Here is a 24,171-nt window from a genome sequence, read left to right on the forward strand (position 1 = left end):
CTAAATAGGGTCTGTTTTAGGCCATAAAAATGGTTAAAGTGGCCTATAACGGCCTCTCCTCCTGTAAAAAACTGTTGTTTGACCTGTAAATAGTTCAAATAGGGTCCGTTTTAGGCTATAAAAATGGTCCAAGTGATATTTCTGTCTGCAGAAGCAGTTCCTGTGCCTCGAAATGGTTAAAACGGCGTGTCTACGTCTTCGTATTAGACTACGATAATGGTTTAAAACGAGCTACTGCCTCTTAAAGCAGTGACTGGAATGGCCTAAATGACAAAATGAAAAAAATAACCGTAAAGAAAAGAGAAACGAGGATAATACAAGCCAGTGAAAAACGTAGATTACAATGCAAATATTTCGGTCAAGACCTCCCCTTATTTTTTTTATATTAAGTTTGGGCTTTTGTCGTTTTTCTTTTTTTCAATATTTCCATTGTAATCTACGTTTTCACTGGCTTTTATTATCCTCGTTTCTCTCTTCTTTACGGTTTTTTTTTCCTTTTATCATGATTATCGAGTGCGGTCTCAGAAATAATTTATGGCCTAAACGTAGTCTGTTTTAGACTGTAAAATATCCATGTGGCCTCAGCATGTAAAAACATTCGCTTGACCTGAAAAAGATCTGACTGGGTTCCATTTCAGACTGGGAAACGGTCTAATCTGCAAAATCTGTGAAAAAAGTCATTTGGACTGGAAGTGGCTTAACGTTGTGTCCGTAATACCCTAGCGGTTGTAAGCGGCCTTTTACTCTGTAAAATAGTTGCTATGCCCGAAAAATATAGTTATTCACCTTCTTTTCTTGCAAATATAAAAAGAAGTCTAAGTGCTTTGTCTATCTTTATTTTTACATTTGTTTAGCTAGTGTTTACTAAACTGTGGTATGCATACTCTAGTGGTCGCCTCCGCACAAATTATTACATTCTTGGTATTTATCCAAATAAATGTCGTTTCTTGCTTTTATTTCTATTTTATTATGAAAAATTATATTTCTCTTTTATTTTTGTTATTCTGTGCGAGTACCAATAATTAAAGAATAAATGAATAGCCCACATCTTGATTGTTTTTAAAATATATTCATTTTATTTTCACAAGAGGTACTCGGCCGTATGGCGGTTTTTGAAACTGGTATAAACCATTATTTCATTTTTATCCTTACAAATGACAAGTTTTATTCGGTTTTGAAATATCCCATTATAATGGATACGCCGTTTTTTAAAGTTATTTTTTAAATTGTGCGTTTTAGTAGTTTTTTTTTTCGAATTTGCCATTGTGTGACTTATTAATCGCGTTATTTTCTTATTAATGAAGGGACCTAATGAGGAATGTTCCTGGAAAATTTTCTTTCTCTGATGTATTTTTTCTCTGTTTTTTTTTAGTTGTCTGGGGAACTCCTAGACTGATATATTTGTCGGTAGTAGAAGTTTTGTTGGGTGAGGGGGGGTCTTTTTAATGCAGTTTTACCATAATCTGTTTCATTGTTAAAGGGTGTAAGCATTCTGGGTCTATATAGAGTATCAAACTGGAAGAAGTAGTAGTGACAGTTTCCGCTACAAAATTGAAGTTTTTCCCAATGGTTCCTTGGAAATTCAGACTAGAAAATGTTTGGAAAGATCACTAGTAATTCCTTAAGGTTTACTATGGCATTATGCACCATATAATTTACCTGCAGTGAGAAATGGAAATATTGAGGAGTATATTGTATTTTTGGGAGTATGCGTAATGAAAGTGTATTCAGAACTTGCTCAGTATTTCAGATTGTTTACTAAGCTTAAGCATGTTACTTAAGTATTATTAAGTATTAGTATTAAGTATTAATACGTTTGTGTATTAATATTCTTTTCAGTCGCTTGAAACTTTTTATTGATATAACGTGCATTACGTGGTGCTGCGCATGGAAAGAAAAATTGCCAAAACGCCTTGATAACTTTTTTATTGCCTGAAGTTTAAAGGATGTTTATGTAAAAATTGTATTGAATTTACTTTACTGTGACAAGACCCCAAAACACTTTCAGTGAACTTTTAAGATACGAAAAAAAAACGAAAAAAAAAACAACTTTTTTTCATATTGGAATGAAAAAAAGTCTGATCATTTGATTAGGTTTTTCACGAGTGAAAATACAGACTTTCAATTCAGATATTCATTATTAGAGATATTTTATTGAGTTTGTTTAATTTGTATTTATTTACATAATATTGGCAACAGGGGGGGGGGGCGCTCTATGTTTTCCTCAGATTAGTAAAGCCTTTTGCAATTTTGTAAAATTTTCTATTTTTAAAAATTGTAAATAATTTTTGGCAAATCATCATTTAGTCTTGCAAAAATATTTTGTAAATTATAGGAGTGAAAGCCAAGTCACAGAATCGTGGGTGACTTTGACTCACTCCTTGTTTTCCGACGGAGTAAGAATTTTATAAAAATTTAAATTTTTAATCAAAAATTATTTTTATTTGAATTAATTAAAAATAAAAGATTATTTATTCATCTTTATGGTTTGCCACACCGTTTCACGCGTACCGCGTTTGACAAAATTGTGCCACACTGTGTGTATTGTGAGGTGGGATGGCCTTTTGGAAGTATGGCGGAAGAAGTGATGTTCCCAGAGGTATACCGGATGACGATGAGTTGGCGTCCTCTCGATCCTTCTTCTGTTATATCTATAAAAAGTTGTCATTATGATTGCACTATACTTAACTCGACCTAGAGCTAAATTGATGGACTCTGACCAAACTCAGAAGATAAAAATAATACGAAACAGGGCTTTGAGTCAGAGAAGATTTGATTTCGTGTATGAGATAAATTACAAAAAAAAGAAAAAGAAAACTAATTAGTTTATTCATTGGGTGGCACTTTTGGATAGTGGAAAAAAAGAGAGATTAGTTTGCAATCGGAAAACATGTGATTAAAGGCGAATGAGTAAAACTAAAGATTCAGCGAAGATTCATTTCTTGACCAGCTATCATAAAAAATAAATTTAGAAAGTCGTTTCCTAAGATATATTTTCTACTTTCGTCTTTCCATGATTATGGTAAAAGAATTGGTCTTCTGTTAATTTTTCTTAGAATAACGTTTCAAAATTTGAGCCATGTCACAAATCTCTTAAATCAGTTCGAGGCAAATAACTGTTAATCCGCTCAGTTATAAGGGATGACGATTTTATCTCCTTTTCTAGTTCTAAACAATTTATTTCAAATTATGAATCGCATAACAATTCTCTATATACATTTCAATGGATGTGGCCCCTCCTCCGTTCTTATCCATGGTTTATAAAGGTTCTAACGACTCATTTTTGGATGTATGAAAAATCTCCCAAAATCCATGGTTGTGGCATTCCTGGCGTTGCCAAACAACCCTGGTGTTGGCAAGTAAGCGTTGTACAAAATGGCCAAATATAAATATATCATAGATATCAATAACTGTTATATCAATTAAATATAACTTGAATGTTGAGATCTTCACACTGCCAACACTCTGGTATGTTTTATGTAGCCTATTATTTTTGATTTGGTTTAATGTTTTTTCTTCATTCTCTATTTATATTTTTTATTTGTATTATTTTATTTTTTAATTTGTTTTTATTTATTTATGATTTTTTTAAATACTTTTAGTTTGGCTTAAAATGTTGCACATGCTTCCCTGAAATGAATTACTCCTTACTTGCCGAATAGCGGCAATAATCAATTTAGCAATTTATAATATTCATAGCAGAATATTAAGGGATTAGAGAAGCCAACCTGGTTAACGGATTTGGGGTGGGAGGGGGTTGGGCCCCCTCATCCTGAAATTTTGAGCTTTATGATTTTATCCATAACTTCATATACTTTCTATGTGATTTGGCTGTTTGTGCTTCTAATCTTTTTTTCAAATCTGGGCTCTTCAGAATGTGGCCCCCATCCGCCGAAACTAGTTCGTCTTCTTCTTGTGGCATAGTATCCATAATGGATTTTAGCAATCAACAATATAACAAGTAGTAATTAATGAATGAATATTAACAAAATTGATAGTAATGATTATTACTTCCTGAGGAATTTTGCAAGCGCTGATATCTCCTTTGTTTGATGTTGGGTATTCAAAACATGGCATTTAAATGATACTGGAACTCCGCAAGAGCAACTACGGAAATTCCTTTGAGTTTTGAACTTGCCCTCTTTGTTCGATCGAAAACATGATCTACAGAAAAGTAAAAATTCCGAAAAGCAAATTTAGTAAACGAGAAGCTTCGTTCTATTCCTTCGCTTTCCATACCGATTATCTGACTTGCTAAGCATCAGAAAAAACTTCAACCCGTCAAGTGTCGTACGGTACAAGCAGATTTGCAAATTCTTTTTAGTCCTATTTCGTTTTTTATTTTACTTTCGACGGAAGCCAGACGATAAAGTGTCCTATCCGGAATCACCTGTCCATCCTCTTGGAATCTCTTCTGATAACAACTTCGATCTGTCGGCTGCAACTCCCCTTGTGATCTTCAACCACCCCTTGTCCCATCTCCAACCTTACCTTTGGAAGCCTCCGAAGATTCTAGTCTTCTTTGAATTTTTAGCAGAGATTCTTTTTCTGTCCTCCCGGCTGTCATCTCAAAGAAGGTGCAGGTTCGCAAACGAGGACGTCTGGACATATCGTGCCTTTGGGGTGACGCTAGCTGTGGCCAAGAGGGGATGTCTTTTGATGACGAGAGATAGCTCTTCAGACTGGCCACAAAGGCTTCTTACTTTTCTAGTGGGAATTCTAGACCACATGTTGATTTGGAGTAGGCCACCCTGTTCCGTTTGTCATAGACCATCCGTTTTTAATTGTGCATTTCTCAAGTGTTTTCCGTTTTTGTCCTTTTTTTGTGCGTGTGTCTTCAAGTCTATTTTTGCGTTTTCTAAAGTAGCATATTCTATCTTTGATTTTTGGAATACTATGATAGGCATCCCAATAAACGAATACGAATATCTTTCCAGGTGTTAGAGTGGGCCTATTCACTCCTGATAAGGCATTTGAAGCGATTGTGAAGCGTCAAATATCTCGAATGAAAGAGCCAAGCCTGAAGTGTATTGATTTAGTGATACAGGAACTGACCAATGTCGTTCGTCAGTGCACAGAAAAGGTAAGATTAAAACTAAACTTGTGTATTGGTTCAGGATGGAAGGAAACCCCGACCCCCCCCCCATTTTGTTACTTGTCCAACAGTTCGTGGCAAAGAACTGAAACTAAGGAGTGACCCGGGCCAATAGTAACCGAAACTATATAAAAAAAATATGAGTTTTTGTAATAATTAAAGCATCAAAAAGATTGACTTTTTGTGCTGATTCCAGATATTTTTTGTCACCCCGTCCTACAAGTTTTTAACTTTTTGTGTTTTTAAGCATTTCCATTTTTGAAACTGGAAATGCTATTTGTTGTAGAACCTTATTATAGAAGTTTCAAGCTCCTAACTACAAAAATTTGAAATTTTACATTTTCGACGAACAATCAACGTTGTTCGTCGATGCACAAAAACGTAAGACTGAAAGTAAACTTTCGCTTTGGAAGTAGAATTGAAGAAAAGTTCGAAATTATTCATTGCCCATTATCAGTATGATTTATCTTATAGGCTAGTTTTGGCTTGCTTGAATTTGAAAATTTCCTCTCTGTGTTTAATATGAATTTATTTAATATTAAATTAAATAAATTATTTACTATTTAATATAATTACTATGGTAATAGCAGACTTCATGCCTCAATCGTTGCCCCGTAGTAGGATGGTCTCATATGCTTCAGATCCAAAAAAAAGGCCAACACTATTGTGCTATACGTAACTACTAAAGTTACCTAGCTAAGATTCATAGCATATCTGCCATTATATGGTCCATGAAGACTTGAAAAACTGCGACTGTTCAATCTTGAAGCACAATCGAAAAAATACGAAAAAACGAGCTTTGTTTATCATTAACTGAGATACATTTTTTTCTCCCCAAATCATGGCCTGTATGCTTAGGGCCAATAATTTTTTATCTACAAGACTTGAAAAGAGTAGACAATCAATATGTAGAAAAATATTCTCGTGTCAAGCTATTTGGTTCAGTATAGTCGAAAGGATTAGTAACTATTCCTCTGGGGATGACATGACCCCACAGACCCTTGGGAAAGGGCTGAAGTTATGACATTTGTCTATTGTTTACATATAGTATTTGTTATTGGGAAGCATATAGACATTTTTTAGGGCGAAATTTATTTTAAAAACGATTAAAATTGAATGAAAAACAGGGTTGATTTTTCAACGGAAGTCATGGCCAATTGTAGAAAAAAGCCAAGACAGATTGTCCAGGTTAATTTTACCCCTTTGATGGCCGTTGTTACTGTCTCCCATTTATGCTCCTTGCAAACGTGTCTTTTTACAATGACGAACTAGAGTCGTACCGGTTGGAGGTTCTCGCTGGGGAACAATCGCAGGTTGACTACAAGTTGACTTGGATGAAAATTTTCCTCTCATGCATATCACTCCACAATGCTGAACTAGAGTCCACCCTCTCATGCTAATTCACGGTGGGTTGGGTTCAAACCTTGTTGAGGGTTTAACGTGTTAATTCACGGCGAGTGAGACAATATATTGTAAAATTTGACAATGAATATAAATGGAAATAAGAGTCCAATTCAAAGCCTACAAGGGCCTCCTACAATTTGCCTCGACTCTTATGCAAGTGAACTTGCATTTATACACCAAGAGATTGGTGTATACGGAACAGAGATTGTTCCGTATAAAGAGGGGCTGCCCCCTCCTCAACGCCTCGCTCTTTACGATAAAGTTTGACTTCTGTTTAAATTCCTTAAGGAATAATTTATGTTCGTTTTAAATCTGAATGTTGCTTGTTACTTTCAGTTGAAAAAATTGTTTTATTTAATTAATTTTCGTAAAAGGATTGAAAATTCATGATTGAAATAATCAATAAATCCTAGGATTCCGTCCTACCCGGGTTCTATCCTTGCCTGAAATAGAAACTCCCAAAATTGTTAAATTGATTATCGAAAATGATTTCCAAATGAAACGAAATAGAAATATTTTTTTTTTTCGTAAAGAGATATCTCCTTATCCTACCATATTGCGCAAATATAGGCATATAACCATTGAAAATACGGTAATTGCTGAGTAAGAAAATAATACTGTGATTAGAAGACTTCAGGTTGTGAGATTGCATTTTATTGCGATATTACTTCATTTTGTTTGATCCAATGCAAACTTGAAGAATCCCAGCTCTTATCTAGTTTGAATCACAAAATGTAGTTTTCTTAGTAAATAGACCTGAACAAACGAAGGAAGGGATATTCCTCAAGGTACAGTTACAAAGTAGTGCCTTAAAACGAACTGTTGAATTATTTTTGCTCCTCCCTCCCCCTCCTTGAGCATCGGGTCCGTGTGCCCCTATGCGGGTGAATATAGCAGATTTGTTTTAGTACAATAGATCGTATTTCTGGCAAAGAGTTTTGTCTACATGTCCGATTGGGTATCCTCCTACCCCTCTCGGTGTCATCTTTGTGGGAATTTATGTGAGTTTTCTGTGAGGAAAGAAGCTAAGATATTTGGCTCGTGGGATATAGTTTTGGACAGGAATTTCGGAGAATTTGGATTTTTTTTTTTTTTTTTTTTTTTTTTTTTTTTTTTTTTTTTTTTTTTTTTTTTTTTATAATACGAAACTAAAGACAGAGAGGACCGGAGATTTTTCCAGAGTAAAAATTGTTGCGTCACTTGGTGGTTCCATTTTGTGGCTTGTACTTATGAGCCAATCATTTTACCTTTATGTTAGAAGAGAAATCTAACTTCCAAGAAGTTACAGTTTCCATTAAATCATCCCTTACAACTCATGTTGGAAATACATCAGTCATACGAGTACCCAAAAGAACTCGTAGACAATTCCTCTGGTAATTGTCTCCCCCGTCTTTCGGGATGCCCATATTTTGGATCATGCTTAAGCACTGTCATCTCTGTAGCTTTTAATTTTATAATCTTAGTTGGCAAGTTTGTCTTCCTGTTCTTCCAAACTAAATCTGACTGAGTGGTTTATCGCGTGTCTTTCTAAAACGTGGTTAAATCGTTCTTGGGAGATTTTAAACCAGTCGTTGTAGTTACTTAGTCACAAGACTTCATACAAATAATGTCTCTGTTCCTCTGATGGAAAAGTTCCCACTAATTTTAATAACCACTAACTTTTAAGTGTCGTATTTACTTAAGTTTCAAAATTATATTCCATCAACTAAAACTTCAGAGACTTATCAGCAACCTAATCTATTGCTGTCAGAGAGTACTATTTTTTTTAATGAAAATAATTGTTTAAGCTGGCTGCTGAGCTCGCTTATTACTAAGCTACAAAAAATAGAAAAAATAAGATGTTCAATCAACGAAATAATAGAGATGTAAAAAAAGTGTTTGTGACCGTCGGGTCGTATAAGAAATAGCATAAACACTTTGAATTTTTGCCTCTTTTTATATGTCTCAAATTTCTTCGTGAAGCTGCAGAAAACGTCGTTGACCCCTCCCCTCTCTTTATTGACATATTCTAGCGAAAGTCTAAGTCTAACTGTATACTCATCAAATCTTTGTTTCTAGATCTACATACTTTTTTTTTGTAGATGTCTCGGTTTCCTCGGCTGCGTGAAGAAAGTGAACGTATTATTACCACTCATATTAGACAGAGGGAACAGTTGTGCAAGGAACAAATCCTACTCCTTAATGATATTGAACTAGCTTATGCTAATACTAATCATGAGGATTTCATCGGTTTCGCCAAGTAAGTCCCCCAACCCTCTCTTTTTATCTATCTATCTCGTCTTTAACTCTCTTTATTTTATCTATCTATTATTATGTCATCTTTAGTTTTATCTATCTATCTCATGTCGTCTATTATAATCTGGTCTTTTTTTTTCTCTCGTTTTGTTTTTAGCTCCCTTTTCTAGTTTTGGTTTATATTGTTTAATCTGACCAATGTTCGTGGTCAATGTAACCTCTTTATTTTCTCAAGTTCTATAAACTCCTAAATATTGAGTTATTTTATTATTGGATAAACTCTTGTCTGATAATAGTATTTTCTTTTTTATTATTTAAATTTTTGGGTTTATTTATTTCTGATGAATTATCTCGAGCTATGTAGTTCATTTTCAGAAGAAAAATAAATAGAGAAAGCATAATATTTTTAAATCTGAGTAATTGGCAAAACTGAACATTTTTTTATATGGATTTGTAATGTCACAGCATTGAATTTTAGAAATTCTCTTTTGTGTATCAAGTCACGCTGAGTTTTGTCCTGAAAGTTTAAACTTAATTTAATTAATTTTTTTATTTATTAATTAATTTCAATTAATTTTAACTAATTAAATTAATTAATTAATTAATTACAATTAATAAATAAATAAATTAATTTAATTTTCATTAATTTTTTAATTAATTAAAGTTTAACTGTCCCTTCCAAGCCAGGTTACACATAGTGTTTCTTTTATTTAATTAACTCATCCCTCCTCAACATTCTCTAAAGTCCAAACATACCTTCCTAATACATTCCTAAGATACTGCACATATAACTTTTTGACAAGTTGGATGCATATAATGTCTTTTGAATTAGTTCAACATACCCTGAAAAATTCAACTTAATACCCTTGACCGATCCTGAGATATTACCGACACGCTCTTTTGAAAACATGGATGTATCTGCTGTCTTTTGATTTAGCTAAAAATACTTTTCCATAGTTGTTTTTTTCATTTGTTCAAAACACCCTTAAAGTTCCAACTTAACAGCTGCAGCACTTCCAGACATTTTCCAGATGCATCCTCTTGACAAACTAGATGCTCAAAGCATCTTTTGGTTTGGCTCAACATTCTTAATACCCTTAGCTCTTAGCTAATATCCTTAGCTACGGATATTAAACTTATAGGCTTAGGTTAGGTTTGTGTTAAGTTAGTATCTTTGTAAATTCATTTATTCATACAATATAACATCTCACGTCACACAGAATTGTTCTCTATTTAAAGCTTTTTGAAAGAAAACGGATATATAATCAATAGACCACCTATACTACACCCTTTTTCTGCTAGTACCAAAAATAAGAAAGTGGTAAATACAAAAATGGATAAAACAGTAGCTGGTTGAACTAGAGTTGAAAAATTGAAATTTGAAATTTGACTTTCATTTCAGGCATTGAGGATATACATAGAGTATATATACTTTTTATATATTTCATGAATAGTTGGTTAATTGTGCTCTCATATGTTCATCATGTTCGTTTTTTCAGCCTTGGGTTTCAGTATTTATTTGTATACGTCGTGGAAAATTGTCCATGTTTCCATTTATATCAATTATAAATAACGACGAAGCTGTTTAAAGTGTATTTTGTTTTTGAGAAATTTGTCAGTGGGCCGCCTTTGCTCAAAAAATCAAAATAGCCTGCACTAGTTGTTCTAACCTTTCTTGCACCCGGGGCAAAATCCTGAGTAGCGCCTCCCTTGTCTCCCAAAAATTTTCATTAAAACTTTCATTTATTAACAAAATTTTTCATTTATTAAAATCTTACTTTTCTTACTTTAGCAAAATTATTAATTATGTCGTTCCAATTGATTGCTTTTAATTCTCAAATTCGGTAAACTTACTTTTTGCTTAGCATTCAATTTAAAATTGCTTTGATTCGGTCTACTTACTTTCATTTTTAAAGAATGGTAATGAAGATATGGGAAAAAAAAAAATTTTTGGATTTAATTTGCTTTTACTTACCGCCAGTTGCGTCCTCTGCTTTGTTTTAATAAGAATGAAATTTCGAAAATTGCGAAATGATTATAACCGTTCGATTATTTATTTGAATTTCACGCCCCAAAAATTTTTGCGCCCGTGGCAATTTCCCCCGCCCCGCCCCCCAAACTACCTCTAGCAGCCGACCAAGTTAGCAGGATGCGGTAGGCTTTAATCTCACCGATGGTAAGTTTTTTTCTCAACTAATTTCCCTCTCATTTAAAAACTCAAAATTCTTATAGAAATCCAAGTGATTCGAACTCCCTTTGTCACTAAGTTATATGTCTTTTAAATTCTTTTCAACTAAAATTGATCATGTTTTTTACTGAGATTTCCCTGGTCTCTTTTATGGCGCTAGTTGTTAGACAGCCTTACAATTTAAACGAAAATAGCTGATTATCATTACATATCCCATTTTTCAGTATAAAATAAATTCAAAATCTCTGTCTAAAATGAAAGAAATTTTCTTGGTCTGTAATTTTGTGTTTTAAATTCTTTTAAGACAAAGCTGATTTGACTCTCACTAATAAGAAGTTTTTTATGATAATAAATGTTTATTATAAACCAAACAAGGCTGTACAACATTAAATAGTACACATCTCTCATCCTGACCTATTCTAACTTGTTGTTGATGGCATCATGAAATTACCGTTGCTTATCTTATGTCTCATTTTTAAATACGCATAAATTTCAGTATAAACTTGCTGAACTTCTCTTTGTCTTAAATTTTGTGTCTTGTAAATTATTTCAGGCCACAGTTGGGTTGACTCCCAGAGATGGCAAAGCTTTTTATAAAAATGAATAAATTTATTATAAATCAAAGAAGGTTGAACTACAGATTATTCGATAATGCACAAAAAAAAAATATAAATATTAATCTTCTTTCCCTTGAAAAAAATGCAAACGTAAATTTTCCTTTCTTTAACGATTTCATTGACATGTCTACCTGAAACCTGAAAAACTATCCTTTTTCAAGTCGTCTGTAGAATATCCAAGAACGCAGGGTATCACCGTAAGAAAATTTCCCCTTAAAAGAGAAAGCTGTGGGTACCCTTCTAGAATGTATGCCATATTCTCAACTCCTAAATTATATCTGCGGCAAGTATAACTTGTTTTTGTGGTAACCAATTCGCTCAAACACAAAACCAGGTCCCTAATATCTCGTTCGGTAACTCTAATTTGGAATAACAATAACAGAGGACTGAGCTCCACTCGGTGAAAAGGAAAACAATGTTTTTAATCACTTTCGCAAAACAACTTTAATTAAGTTTTTTTTTTATTCGACAAACCTTTCTGCATATTTATACCGAAAAATTATTCTATACTATCAGCAATCAAATCACAAAGTATTTAGCACAGACACCCATCTTCATCAAAATTGGATATAGCTATTCCAAGTATTTATGGCTCCGTTCACATTAGCAATTTATTCCCAAAGTTAGGGCCCTAAAGGAATTTAGTGCTTATTCATCCTCCGTATTTTACCACCCGTGATTATGAAAACATAGATGTATAGCAAATTTCACATAAAGCCAATTTCTTTCGCATCTGTTTGAACCCCTCAACCGTCATGTTCAAGTCAATACAGTCTACTTTAATCAGCGCCTGCTTTAAACTGATCTCTGTTCTCTGAGTGACGGACAAAGTAATTCAAAAAGGCAGAGCTAATTCAGCAGTGCCTATTCCAAGTATTAATGATCTCATTCTAATGAATTCTTTTCTCTCGAGTTAAGACCCTAAATGAACTTTTTCCGAACTTTTTCCAAAGTCATGACCTCTCTAGATCGTTTTCTCACACAAGAAAATGGTAGTATGCCAATTTTCATGAAAAAGAAAAGTTTTCGAGAAAGTATTATGTATACAATTCTTGCTTAACTTAAGCGAAAAACTTCAACGTCGCTGAACTTTTTGCTGCCCTGATCCAAATATGGATGTCCTAGTGTTCCGTTCTACTCTTGGTACCGATCCTTAAGCTATTCATACCTTTTTGGCAAGTTGCCATTATTTATCTTCTCAGCGTGAAACATTATTTTCACGTTAAAATTTCATTAAAAGATTTTAAACATTAAGTTTTAAGTTTTAAAACATAAAAATTTCACTAAAATTTTGTTCGTTAAAACATTTGGTAAAATTCTAGTTAATTGACTTCTTGCTATCTCGGAAAGGGTTTAGGTTAGGAAAATGAAACTTTCAGGGATGGGTCTACAGGCTAAAGTATGTCCCGGGAAGGTATTTTAAAGTACCCACTTCCACTCCTTCTCCCTCTAGAGGGCCCTGAAATTTGCCTACATGACATTTTGACAAAACAATATTTTACCTTAATTTTTAGTTACTAGTTGCTTTTTCTCTGCCTTTAGTTCTGAAAATGCAATTCCTGTTATTTGAGTAGAATTTTGAGCCATATCAATGTTTTTTTTTTGAAATTTAGGAAATGTATTTGCATATCTTTAAAACCTTATAAAATGGAATTGAGCAAAGCTATGAAGCTGAAAACAATTTTGTTGTACTTCAATTAAGCAGATGATCTATTTTGCAAGGTTTCATTTTTATAACACACATATGTTAAAGGTTATCAAAGGTCAGGGCCCTCTAGAGGGAGAAGGAGTGGAGGTAGTTGCTTCAAAATACCTTCCCGGGATATACTTTAGTCTGTAGATTCATCCCTGAAAGTTTCATTTTCCTAACTTAAACCCTTTCTGAGATAGCAAGAAGTCAATTAACTAGAATTTTACCAAACATTTTTGTCTTGATCTTTGTTTAAGAGTGTGTTCCAGGTGAAAATTTAATTTGTATTTACTTCAATTTCTTACGAATTAACTACTAACCTGGCCCAGTTTATTAACTAATACCCTAATTTGCACTGTGGTGATTATCAAAATATGAATAATTCTAATGACTAATGAATAAAATGTGAAGAACATGAGTTTTGTTGCCTTCATGCTCACTAATTCTTATTAGATTGATCAGTTACCTCCATTTTCACAATTTGGTGATGATTTTGGACAGGTTAATGCACCATAGATGCTATTCACAAAGATTCAATAGGACGTTTATTTTCTTTCGTTCCAACTGTTCATTCACTCTCTCGTGTAACGAAAGATTTAATTTTTATTAAATATTAATAACTTTTTGTCGAACCTGGAAAGTACTCTTAAAGTTTGTGATGAGGTAACCTTAAAGTCTGCAAAAGTATATTAAAAACCGATTGATATGGAGAATTCCACTGGGTTGTCGTTGCTCAAGTGTCAGACGAGACTGTGAGTTCGAGTCTTACCGAAGGCAGTTTTTTTTTTTTTTTTTTTTTTTTTTTTTTTAATATCTGAATGAAATATAAAACAGTTGATCAGAAGTGCTTTTGTCTTTTAAATTATTTTAATAGGAAATGACCGTACATTTGTCATGCGAGCATTTCGATCTGTATTTTGAAGATAGTGTATGTACATACTCTTCTTGTATTCTATCTCTTCGATCTTGTATTTTCTTTTCCTTTGTTTCACCCTTTTATTTTCTCTTTTCTGTTTCAGTTTGGATAACTTCAATCGGTAAAAAACACTATTTTTTATTGGGACTGTTATGTTTTTGCCCTTTGAAATTTTTGATACGCTTTGATTAGTTTTGCTGGAATGTTTCTAACAAATTTTCCACCCACCTTTTGTAGATTATTTTTCTAATTTTTTTGTATCTCTTATTACCAGAGCTGTGGAATCGGTAAATTATTATAATATTGACTCTTAGAATTATAGGATTTTTGTTTTGACTCCTAACGTTTTATTCTTCAGATATTAGGAGAGCCAACTTCGACTCCCTAAGTTTTAACAACCAAATCTGACAATCAGTGTCTGTCTCCGTTAGATCACCCTTTAGATTACCGTTCGATTCCTTAAAATGTCTAACTTCTTTAAACTCATTAAGCCAATTCCTTGATGAACCAATGCTGACTCTATTGCATACTCCAATTTTTTAATGTTAACTAAGAAAACACTCAAAACCACAGAGTACCACCTCCTTAAACCCTTGAATACCAAAATATGCAAAAAATTGCCAAATCCACAAAAAAAGGTTGCTTGTTCTTGGTAACACTTTTTAAGCCTAAGCCCCCCCCTCAAAAGACAATTGTAGGCAAAAAAATCTTTGACCTGTTTAAAAAGGGGCTTTCCCTCCTCCATGCCCCGCTCTTTACACTGAAGTTTGACTCTTTGTCACAGTTCTAGTTTTTAAAACAGTAAAAAACTTTAGCGTAAAGAGCCAGGCGTTGAGGAGGGGACAGCCCCTTTCATATATGGAATAATTTCTGTTCGTTCTAAGTTTTGATGTCTAAGTTTCTGTTCGCTCCTTACTTTCAGTTTTTAAAAACTTTTTTTTTATTTGGTCTTTATATTGAAGGCGTAGGTGTCTTTGAAAAGCAATAGATCGTGAATATTTGAATTTTTACGTACGAAAAGTGTTAAAGTCACATCTAACCAAAAGAAAAATCTTAGAACTGTAGTTTTCAGTGATGAATAGATCTAAACTGGGTTCAGTGGTGGGGGGGGGGGGAGGGCAAAAATGGTTTTCACTTTGAAGTCCTTGACACTTTAATTTTCCTTGATTTTAACTTTTCTAGTAGTTAAATCCGTATCCACAGCCTTGGTTTTCGTTGAAATGTGTCTCGTGAAGCTTGAGGATTATGTGCCTGATCTCTAATTTTTACTTCTGTTGATGTTATGTATAGGTAGGTTGTTCGTGGGCGTCTGTCAAAGAGGGAATTCTTGCTTTTTTTTATAACAAATTCGCCGTCCATGGTCATGGCTACTGTGTAATTTTTTTACGGGTAAAGGTAATATGGTAAGGGTTCTAAATTGGAGGGGCAAAAAACTACTTTTATGAGTAAATTGCTGTATTGTTTCCGAATACTTCAAGCGTTGCTCTTTTTGTAAAATTGTGGACTTGTGGGGGAGGGGAGGGAGTGTCTAGCTATTTCACTGCCCTATTTTGTCTTAATTATTTTATATTTTGGGCATTGTTGCTGTCATCTTTTAACCTTTATATTTGCTTTTTTACCTGAATTGTGTTTTGTGGCTTTGGACATTGTACGTTGTGAAGACAACTGTCGAGATAGAGAAGTATTTTAGGTATAATCATATATGGATTAATAAAGAAATTATTCTATTCTTTTTAATTTATATATATAAATATATATATATATATATATATATATATATATATATATATATATATATATATATATATATATATATATATATATATATATATATATATATATATATATATATATATATATATATAATACAAAATAAATACAAAATGGAATAATGCAAAATAAAAAAAGGAGAAGAAAAACATAAAAGTAGGGTAAAGAGAAAAGAAAAAAATGTACGCAACTGAAGGAATCCAATTAAGCGGTGAAGCGGAAAAACGCAGACACAAGCTGTCTCCGAGAGCTTTCTGTGCAGTAATTCAATTTTACTTATAATATCAGGAACTAAACATTTTCTATTTAGAGCGCGATTTTTCGTCCATGCTTGAAAAACAATAAAAAATTACAAAATGTAAAAAAATTTATCTGGATTTTTTTTAATCCTTTTTTCTTTAGAAAGAGGAAATTCCAGAAGCAAGAAAGGATTGAGTGTTCACAGACTATTGAGTGGAGGTCGGCCAACGCAAGTCTGTAATTCTCTATTAGCAACAATTCTAGTGTGTCCTAACTGGATTTTCTTATTAATATCTGGGACTGTCCACTGCCGCAGGCTTAAGAGACAGTTAGAAATAAAATTAAAGATACTAAACAAAATCATATTTGAATTTGTTCGAAATAAATAAGCAATATAGCGTATATAATACAATTTTATAATATAATAGTGTTTGCAAAATAATGTGATTTATTAAAAATCTATAACTTATAGTACAAATACAATAAATATAATTTTAAGCATTTCTTCTTTTTTTCAAGTGCTCAACAGTCTTCAGAATCCTCAAACAAGACTGGCCGTAAACTGGGAAATCAGGTTATTCGCAAAGGATATATGAGTATCCATAACTTTGGAATTATGAAAGGCGGTGCCAGGGATTATTGGTTTGTTCTGTCCTCAGAAAGCCTTGCTTGGTACAAGGACGAAGAGGTAGGTCCAAAACATTAATAAGAATATTAGTAAAGAGACTGTAGATGGAAACGATACAGAGTGGGGTAGTAAAGTAGCTTGATCAGCTACACCTACATTTAAATCCGAGTCGCAAAATTCTATTAACCCTTACTGACTATGGACAATGAGCGATCATGCTTGTGGGCCTGTGGATTTAGAAATTTGGGCATCTATTACAGGTCGGGGAACCGTCTTTCTGGAAAAACTGGAAAAAATTTTTTTAGACTAATATTATTCAGTTTATCCAGAAGGTGGGGATGGGTGTATTGGGATCAATCCCAAGAGTTTTTTTTTATCTTAATTGAAAGTTTTCTAAATGGTAGGCGCAGAACCGTTCCTAGGGTTTGTGGTACCCGGGGAAAAATTAATTACAGCGTCCCCTCCTGACTCAAATATAAGCAAAAAAAAAAATCCGAATGCAAGTAAAAAATTTGATCATAGTGGGCGGCCCCCCAGCCGTGGTGCCCCCCCCCCCTTCCCTCTTGAATGGCTTTGGGAAGGAGAGACATTTATTCATGCGTCAGATTTGGAATATTTTACCATTCGAGAAAGAGAATTTCTTTTTAACAAAACACTATTTATTCAAACCATTATTTTAAAAATGTGTGGGTATTTCAAAAATACCTTTTCATAATTTACATCAATCATTTTTTTCGTCATTACAGTCAGAATATTCGCAGTTTTTCTGAAACCTAGAGACTTGTAGCTTTTTAAGGTAATATATTTACTTCAAAGCGATAAATTTCTATCGCAAGTCCCGAAAGGCCGAATTCGCATTTCGGATCCATAAAAAAAACACAACAACTTAAAAAACTGGCAAAACAATCCCAAGAACATTAATATCAGAACAGTAAAACCATTCATTAGTCAAAAATATTAAGCTGCAAAATGTCAGGAAGTTAAAAAACTGATAAAACTAAAAACAGAGTGAAGTAAAATACCCCAAAAGTGGAATCACATTCCACATTTACCTTACCCTAAAAGCAGAGTCGAGGAAATCACATTCGCTTTCAAGAATGTGAACCTTTGTGGAAATTTTGTGGACCTTTGTGCAATTAGTGAAATAACATATTCAACATTATTGGATTATTTATCTGTTAATATAAGCTAACAATACTTTTGGTTGGTTTCAAAGGTGCTATGGATTTGCCAATTTCTTATAATAAAAATTTTTTTATTGCAAGAAATTCATTTTGATGTTCAAGCCTCGTTCAGTCAAAAAAGAAAAGATTGATCAGGTGGACAGCTTCACTTACCTTGGTAGTATTATTAGTAAAGACAGTGGGAGCAGTGAAGATGTTAAAAATAGAATAGCCACGACTCAGGGTGCTTTTTCACAGTTAAATTTTTTTTGGAAGAATTAGAAAGATAAGTCTGCAAACAAAGATTAGAATTTTGGAAGCTACAGTGAGGACGGTGGTCAAATATGGATTTGAAGCATGGGCGCTTCCAAAAGCGAACTTCCATTTGCTAGATGTTTTCCTGTGAAATTGCCTACGGATTGTTCAGGGTACCCGGCTTACTGGCCTTATTTCAAACAGTAGGCTGTACGAAAAGTGTGGTTCAATCCCGCTTTCTAGAGCTATAGTGAGAGAAAGGTGGGATGGCTAGGCATGGCACGTTCTGCGGATATAGGATGACAGATTGCCAAAGATTATCTTTTTCGGCCAACCGTCTATTGCTAAACCGTAAGCAGGTCGTCCGCGGTTGGTTTGGGAGGATGTCATTAAGAAAGATTTAAATGAAATGGGAACTTCCTGGGAGGGTGTAAAGAGGGAGGCTTTGAATAGATTGGGATGGAGGAGTAGCGTGCGTAGTTGTGTTGGCCTCAGGTTGCTTGGTGCTGCGGTGAGTTGTTAGTAGTAGTTGTATTTAATAGAGATATACATAAATATGGCATGGAATACCATATGACAGTTATGACGCACAAAAGGCCTTCAGTGAGACTTTATGATTTATTTCAGCTAATTGTTTATTTTCTTGAAATGGTTTTATGTGGCAACATTGACAGAATCCTTCTGAAAACGTCACAGTTTTGTATAGTATTTTTGTCGATGCTGTCATATGCAGATATTCCACAGGTTACAATCACATATCAGTGAGGAATCTATAATTAATAAAGTAAAAAATTTCATAATAAGCTTAGTCGAAAATAAATAAGAATCTAAGACTGAATTTGCTTCTGCGAAAATTGTCTTTACATTCACAAGGTAAGATAAATCTTTATTTAAAAACTGCTGCCACAAGAAAAAAAAATGCTAAATTTGCGTCGTTTTATAATTATCTTGGGGGGGGGGCAATGTGGAAAAGGTCCAATAATTGACCAATTTGACAAATTTATTATTAAAAAAACGGTAAAAAAAAAGCAGGATAAGAGGGTGTCAGAACAATTTTTTTTGGGGGGGGGAGGCTGGGGAGAGTCCCCCTTGATCCGTCAGTGCTAAATGCTACCAGATAAAAACAAAATATAGGTCTGACATATATCCTTGAATTATTTCAGTCTACCGTTATCAAGCCTCAGTTATTTCATTTGATAACACCGCAGCTTTTGTGATTCAGAGAATTCGGTACAAGAGCTACTATTAAAGGCTTTTAAAGCGTCGGATGACCTACACGAACTTATTTTTACTAGCCTTTTCACTGTCAGTGCATCAAGTGCCCAACAGGTTTACTCAGACTTTGTGAAAAAGGACAGAATGTTGGTTGAACTTTACACCTATATGCTGAACTATTTCAGCGCATATGTGTGTTTCAAATATTATTGCATCTTATATATTTATGTGTCTAAATAGTATAGTATGACAACTTTGACATTTTATTTTATAACACAGCAATTTTAAAGTGTAAATTAACAACAGTTTGGTATTGCAGGAGAAGGACAAGAAGTTCATGTTAGTATTGGATGGCCTGAAGCTAAGAGACGTTGAATCTGGATTTATGTCACGGAAACATACATATGCACTTTTCTATCCAGAAGGAAGAAATGTTTACAAGGTTTTTTTTCTTTATTCTTTCTTTTCAATTTCATTTTTGCTGTGGTTTATATTTCGTTATGTTGTGTATAAGTTTTCAATCTTATATGCTCTTACTGGACCCCATGTAACTCAATGACGTCTAGCTTATGCCTATTGAAGTCAACTCTAACTCGAATCAACCCTGCGACAGGTTAGGTTGAATGGGGCTGATTTGTATGGGGTCAAACTGAATGGAAATCGAGTTGGCCGAGTTGCACGTGCCTGTGAATTTAATTGGTGAAAGATGGGGAGAGGATGATTTGGGGAAAAGCCTAAAAACTGAAAATTAATTATATCTAGGGGATAATCGCACAAATATTGGTATTATTGAAGAGCAAAGAACCTCCTCCCCTCTCCTATTTACGTACCGTAGAATATTTATACTTAAATATACCATTTTGATGATGTAGTCAAAGTGCTGGGTCTCCTACACCCTAATGAGCTGTATGCCTTCAAGGCTAAACTGAAATAATCTTAACTTATTTCGTTGTATAGTAGCTTTTAGCTGTTATAAAAACGTGCTAGTAATTTGCTCTAGAGAAAAATATAGTACTATAGTTAATCGAAACGATGCTTGAAATTTAAGGAAATAAGATTAATCCCCTCCTTCTGTTAAGGAGAATTTCTGTTCAAGAAAAATGGAAGCAACAAGATGACTATTGGAGTCATGTGGTATTTTGAGAAGGAATTTGAATAATTCCTAAAATAGGCTCGATTGATAAACGACAAGTCGACACTAGGCTGGTTCATTAATGCGGCACTGGTGAAAGTTCGATCCGTATTTCTTATATTCATTTATTTTTATACCTTTCAATCTATCTAAATTGCCAGCTTCTTTTTTTTTGTTTTAATTCCCTTTTGTTCTTCTTCTTTTTTTATATCTTATTCATGCCTTTTATAGGCTACGATCAGACGTGTTCTACTTTCATTAACTATAAATTTAAATTTCTGTCTGCTGTCCATTTTTTGTTCTTTCCTTATTCATTTTTTTTTCACTCCGTTCTCTTCTTTTTCAAACGAAAAAGAAGAGAACGTACATAAGGAGAACATTGCTCCTTATGTACAAATCGCAGATTGAGTAATGCTCTTTTTGGTTTTTGTAATTTATTAAAAAAATTTCTTTGATTATTTTAGCTTTCTTCTTTTCTGTAATTTGGGTTTGTATCTATGATTTTTATTTTTTTAATCTGCTTTGCTTCAGTTCACCGAATCTATTAAGTTGACCTTTACAACTCAATATAAACACACTGAATAATAGAAATGTTTGGGAATCAAGACCCGTCATTGTTTTATGAGTGATTTTTAAAACAGGAGTAAATGAAGGATCCTACAAAATCCTCTCATTTTGTTAATTTATGCTGTTTTTACTTAATCTAGGTGTGTATAACCCAGGCAGGATTATGCACAGCTAGCTTTCTTAAATGTATATATATATATATATATATATATATATATATATATATATATATATATATATATATATATATATATATATATAAATAAAGGAAGAAATAGGACAAAATCAAATTTGTTGGTCCTTCAACGAAAGGCTAAAAGCTCCACAATGAGACCTGCTACCGCCTGATGCAGATGGTGACAGGGTGAGCATTTCAGAAGCAAATTATCATTAGATATAATTAGTACGTTGACTAGGATAATTTTTCTAAAATATCTGTTTAAAGTGATAGATGAACCCAAAACTGAATGTTTTTTTGGTGGGGGGTGTACTTTCAGGTTGGTCTGATGCCCAGAATGTTTTGTTTATCTCACTGATCTTTAATGTGTATGTTGATAAGAGAGGAACTCCGGTATTACCTCCTCCTATTTATGTGTTAATATGCATATATTGCTGTCATTTTCCAGGATTACAAACAGCTTGAACTTGGCTGTGAGAGTCAAGATGATGTTGATTCGTGGAAAGCCTCCTTTTTAAGAGCCGGTGTCTATCCTGAGAAGCAGGCCAGTCAAAACGGGGAAGAGGTTCGTAATTCCTATTTGATTCTAGGGACTTAGAAACAGCATCACTTGGGCTAGACTTGGCTCGCAGTGGCCTTTAGTCTGGTCTGTTCTTTCTTTCTCATTCGTCTTTAGAATAAGAAAAAGATAAGTGCTTTACTCCTTATAGACTAATACTTTTGAATATTGAGATTATGATTTTATTAACTTAATGTTTTTGTGCTTATTATACTGTTAGTTTTACTGATTGATTTTATTTTACTTATTACTTTGCTGTAGTTTACTTATTTTAATGTATTTTATTTTGTAATTTATTTCATTGACTTGTGTTGACTTAAGGAGCTTTCTTGATCACTATTTCTCTAATCGTGATCTGCAGTTTTGTTTTTGAACATTAAACTAATTGGAAAAGAAACGAGTATACAAAGTTGATAAAGTAAAATTCAGACTCTTCTTAACAGGAAAAAAAGGGTGCATCAGTTATATTGTTTGCATTTTAGTAAATTAATTTTTCTGTATTTTTTTTTTCTTTTCTACAGTTTTTTTTTTGTTTAAGCTAGACATTGATTTAAGAGTGGTTTTCCTGGTAATTATTAATATGAAACTGAAATATCTTAAGCAGCATAATCCCATTTTACTTTAACTTAGATGCGGCTAGACGGCATAATAGTAAAATATTATACTGGATGTTAATAAATTGAAAGGGAGTAGTCAATCTGGACCAGTCCCATTTAAAGATAGAAATGGGGCCGCAATTAGTGATAAGGGAAAAGTTAAAAAAAGATAGGTGGAACATTTTGAGAATGTGCCAAACCGAGATACAGTTGCAGGAAGAGATATAGATGAAAATGAAAAAGTTTGTGATACCTTGGATGTGAAGGAAGATTTGTTTAGTGAGGAAGAATTAGCGACAGTACTAAAAGGATTAAAAAATAATAAGGCTCCAGGTGCTGATAGTGTGATAAATGAGTTTCTTTAATATGGTGGCTATGAGGTTAGGAATAAGCTACTGAAGATTATGAACATGATTTTTGAAAAAGGGGAAGTACCTAATGATTTTAGAAAAACCTTAATTAAACCACTGTATAAGAAAGGTGACAAGAGTGAGTGTCGTAATTATCGAGGCATTAGTCTGGTCTCTGGAGGTAGCAAATTACTGAGTAATATGTTTTATGATGCTGTAGACAAAATTTTAAGGGAAGAACAGTGTGGTTTTAGAAAAGGTAGAGGATGTGTCGACCAGGTTTTCACTCTTAGGTTAATAATTGAGAAGTCCCTTCGTTGTCAAACACCTTTGGTCTTCAGTTTTATTGATTATGAGCAAGCTTTCGATTCTGTTGATGGAAGAGCGTTAGCAAAGGTCTTATCCTTGTATGGTATACCAGAAAAATACATTAAAGTGATTTGTGCTATGTACGAGAATAATACTGCTGTGGTTAAGGTAGGAAATGAGGTTAGCAACTGGTTTTGTATTAAATTAGGAATTAAGCAGGGTTGTGTTCTATCCCCCTTTATATGGATCATTTTGGACTTCGTCTTAAGGAGCACAGGAAAGGCAATTGGAGACCACGGAATCAAATGGGGAGGAAAAATGCTCCTGGACTTAGATTATGCTGATGATTTAAGCACATTAGATGGAAGTGTGAGCAAAATGAATGAATTTTTAGCGGTTTTGTGAGTTCAGGGTGCTAGAATAGGCTTGAAAATTAATGTGAAGAAGAGTAAGTCACTAAGGCTAGGAATAAGTGAAGATGAAGAGTTGACGTTGGGTAACGAAAAGATTGATCAGGTTGGCAGCTTCACTTACCTTGGTAGTATTATTAGTAAAGACGGTGGGTGCAGTGAAGATGTTAAAAGTGGAATAGCTAAATCTCAGGGTGTTTTTTCACAGCTAAAAAAAAGTTTAGAAAAATAGAAAGATAAGTCTCCAAACCAAGATTAGAATATTGGAAGCTACAGTGATGACAGTGGTCAAATATGGCTCTGAAGCATGGGTGCTCCGAAAAGCAGATGAAAATTTCTAGATGTTTTCCAGAGAAATTTGCTTACGGATTGTTCTGGGTACCCGGCTGACTGACCGTATTTCAAACAGTAGGTTGTACGAAAAATGGGGTTCAATCCCACTTTCTAGGGCTATAATGTAAGAAAGGTTGAGATGGCTAAGCTACATTCTGCGGATGAAGGATGACAGATTGCCGAAGATTGTCCTTTTTGGCCAACCGTCTGGGGCTACACAGAAAGCAAGTCGTCCTTGTCTTGGTTGGGAGGATGTCATAAATAAAGATTTAAATGAAAAGGGAACTTCCTGGGAGGTTGTAAAGAGGGAGGCCTTGAATA

General features: G+C 33.8%; 1 protein-coding gene across 13 annotated transcripts in view; it reads left to right on the forward strand.

Annotated features, from left to right (window-relative positions):
- Positions 1-24,171, forward strand: part of LOC136036885 (dynamin-like) — a 134,406-nt gene that overhangs the window by 74,300 nt on the left and 35,935 nt on the right. For 10 of the 13 annotated variants that reach the window (XR_010619808.1, XR_010619809.1, XM_065719233.1 and 7 more), the window contains exons 9-14: positions 4,938-5,083; positions 8,581-8,738; positions 14,249-14,266; positions 16,675-16,843; positions 19,736-19,858; positions 21,742-21,858. Coding sequence is in view for 11 of the 13 variants with exons in the window: in XM_065719233.1 (XP_065575305.1) it covers positions 4,938-5,083; positions 8,581-8,738; positions 14,249-14,266; positions 16,675-16,843; positions 19,736-19,858; positions 21,742-21,858 (731 nt within the window). In the remaining 2 variants the exon portion in view is untranslated. The remainder of the gene's footprint in view (positions 1-4,937; positions 5,084-8,580; positions 8,739-14,248; positions 14,267-16,674; positions 16,844-19,735; positions 19,859-21,741; positions 21,859-24,171) is intronic. The other 3 variants (XM_065719236.1, XM_065719235.1, XM_065719240.1) reach the window with 1 other exon arrangement.

This window comes from Artemia franciscana, chromosome 16 (genome assembly GCF_032884065.1).
Source record: "Artemia franciscana chromosome 16, ASM3288406v1, whole genome shotgun sequence".
Lineage (NCBI taxonomy): Eukaryota > Metazoa > Arthropoda > Branchiopoda > Anostraca > Artemiidae > Artemia > Artemia franciscana.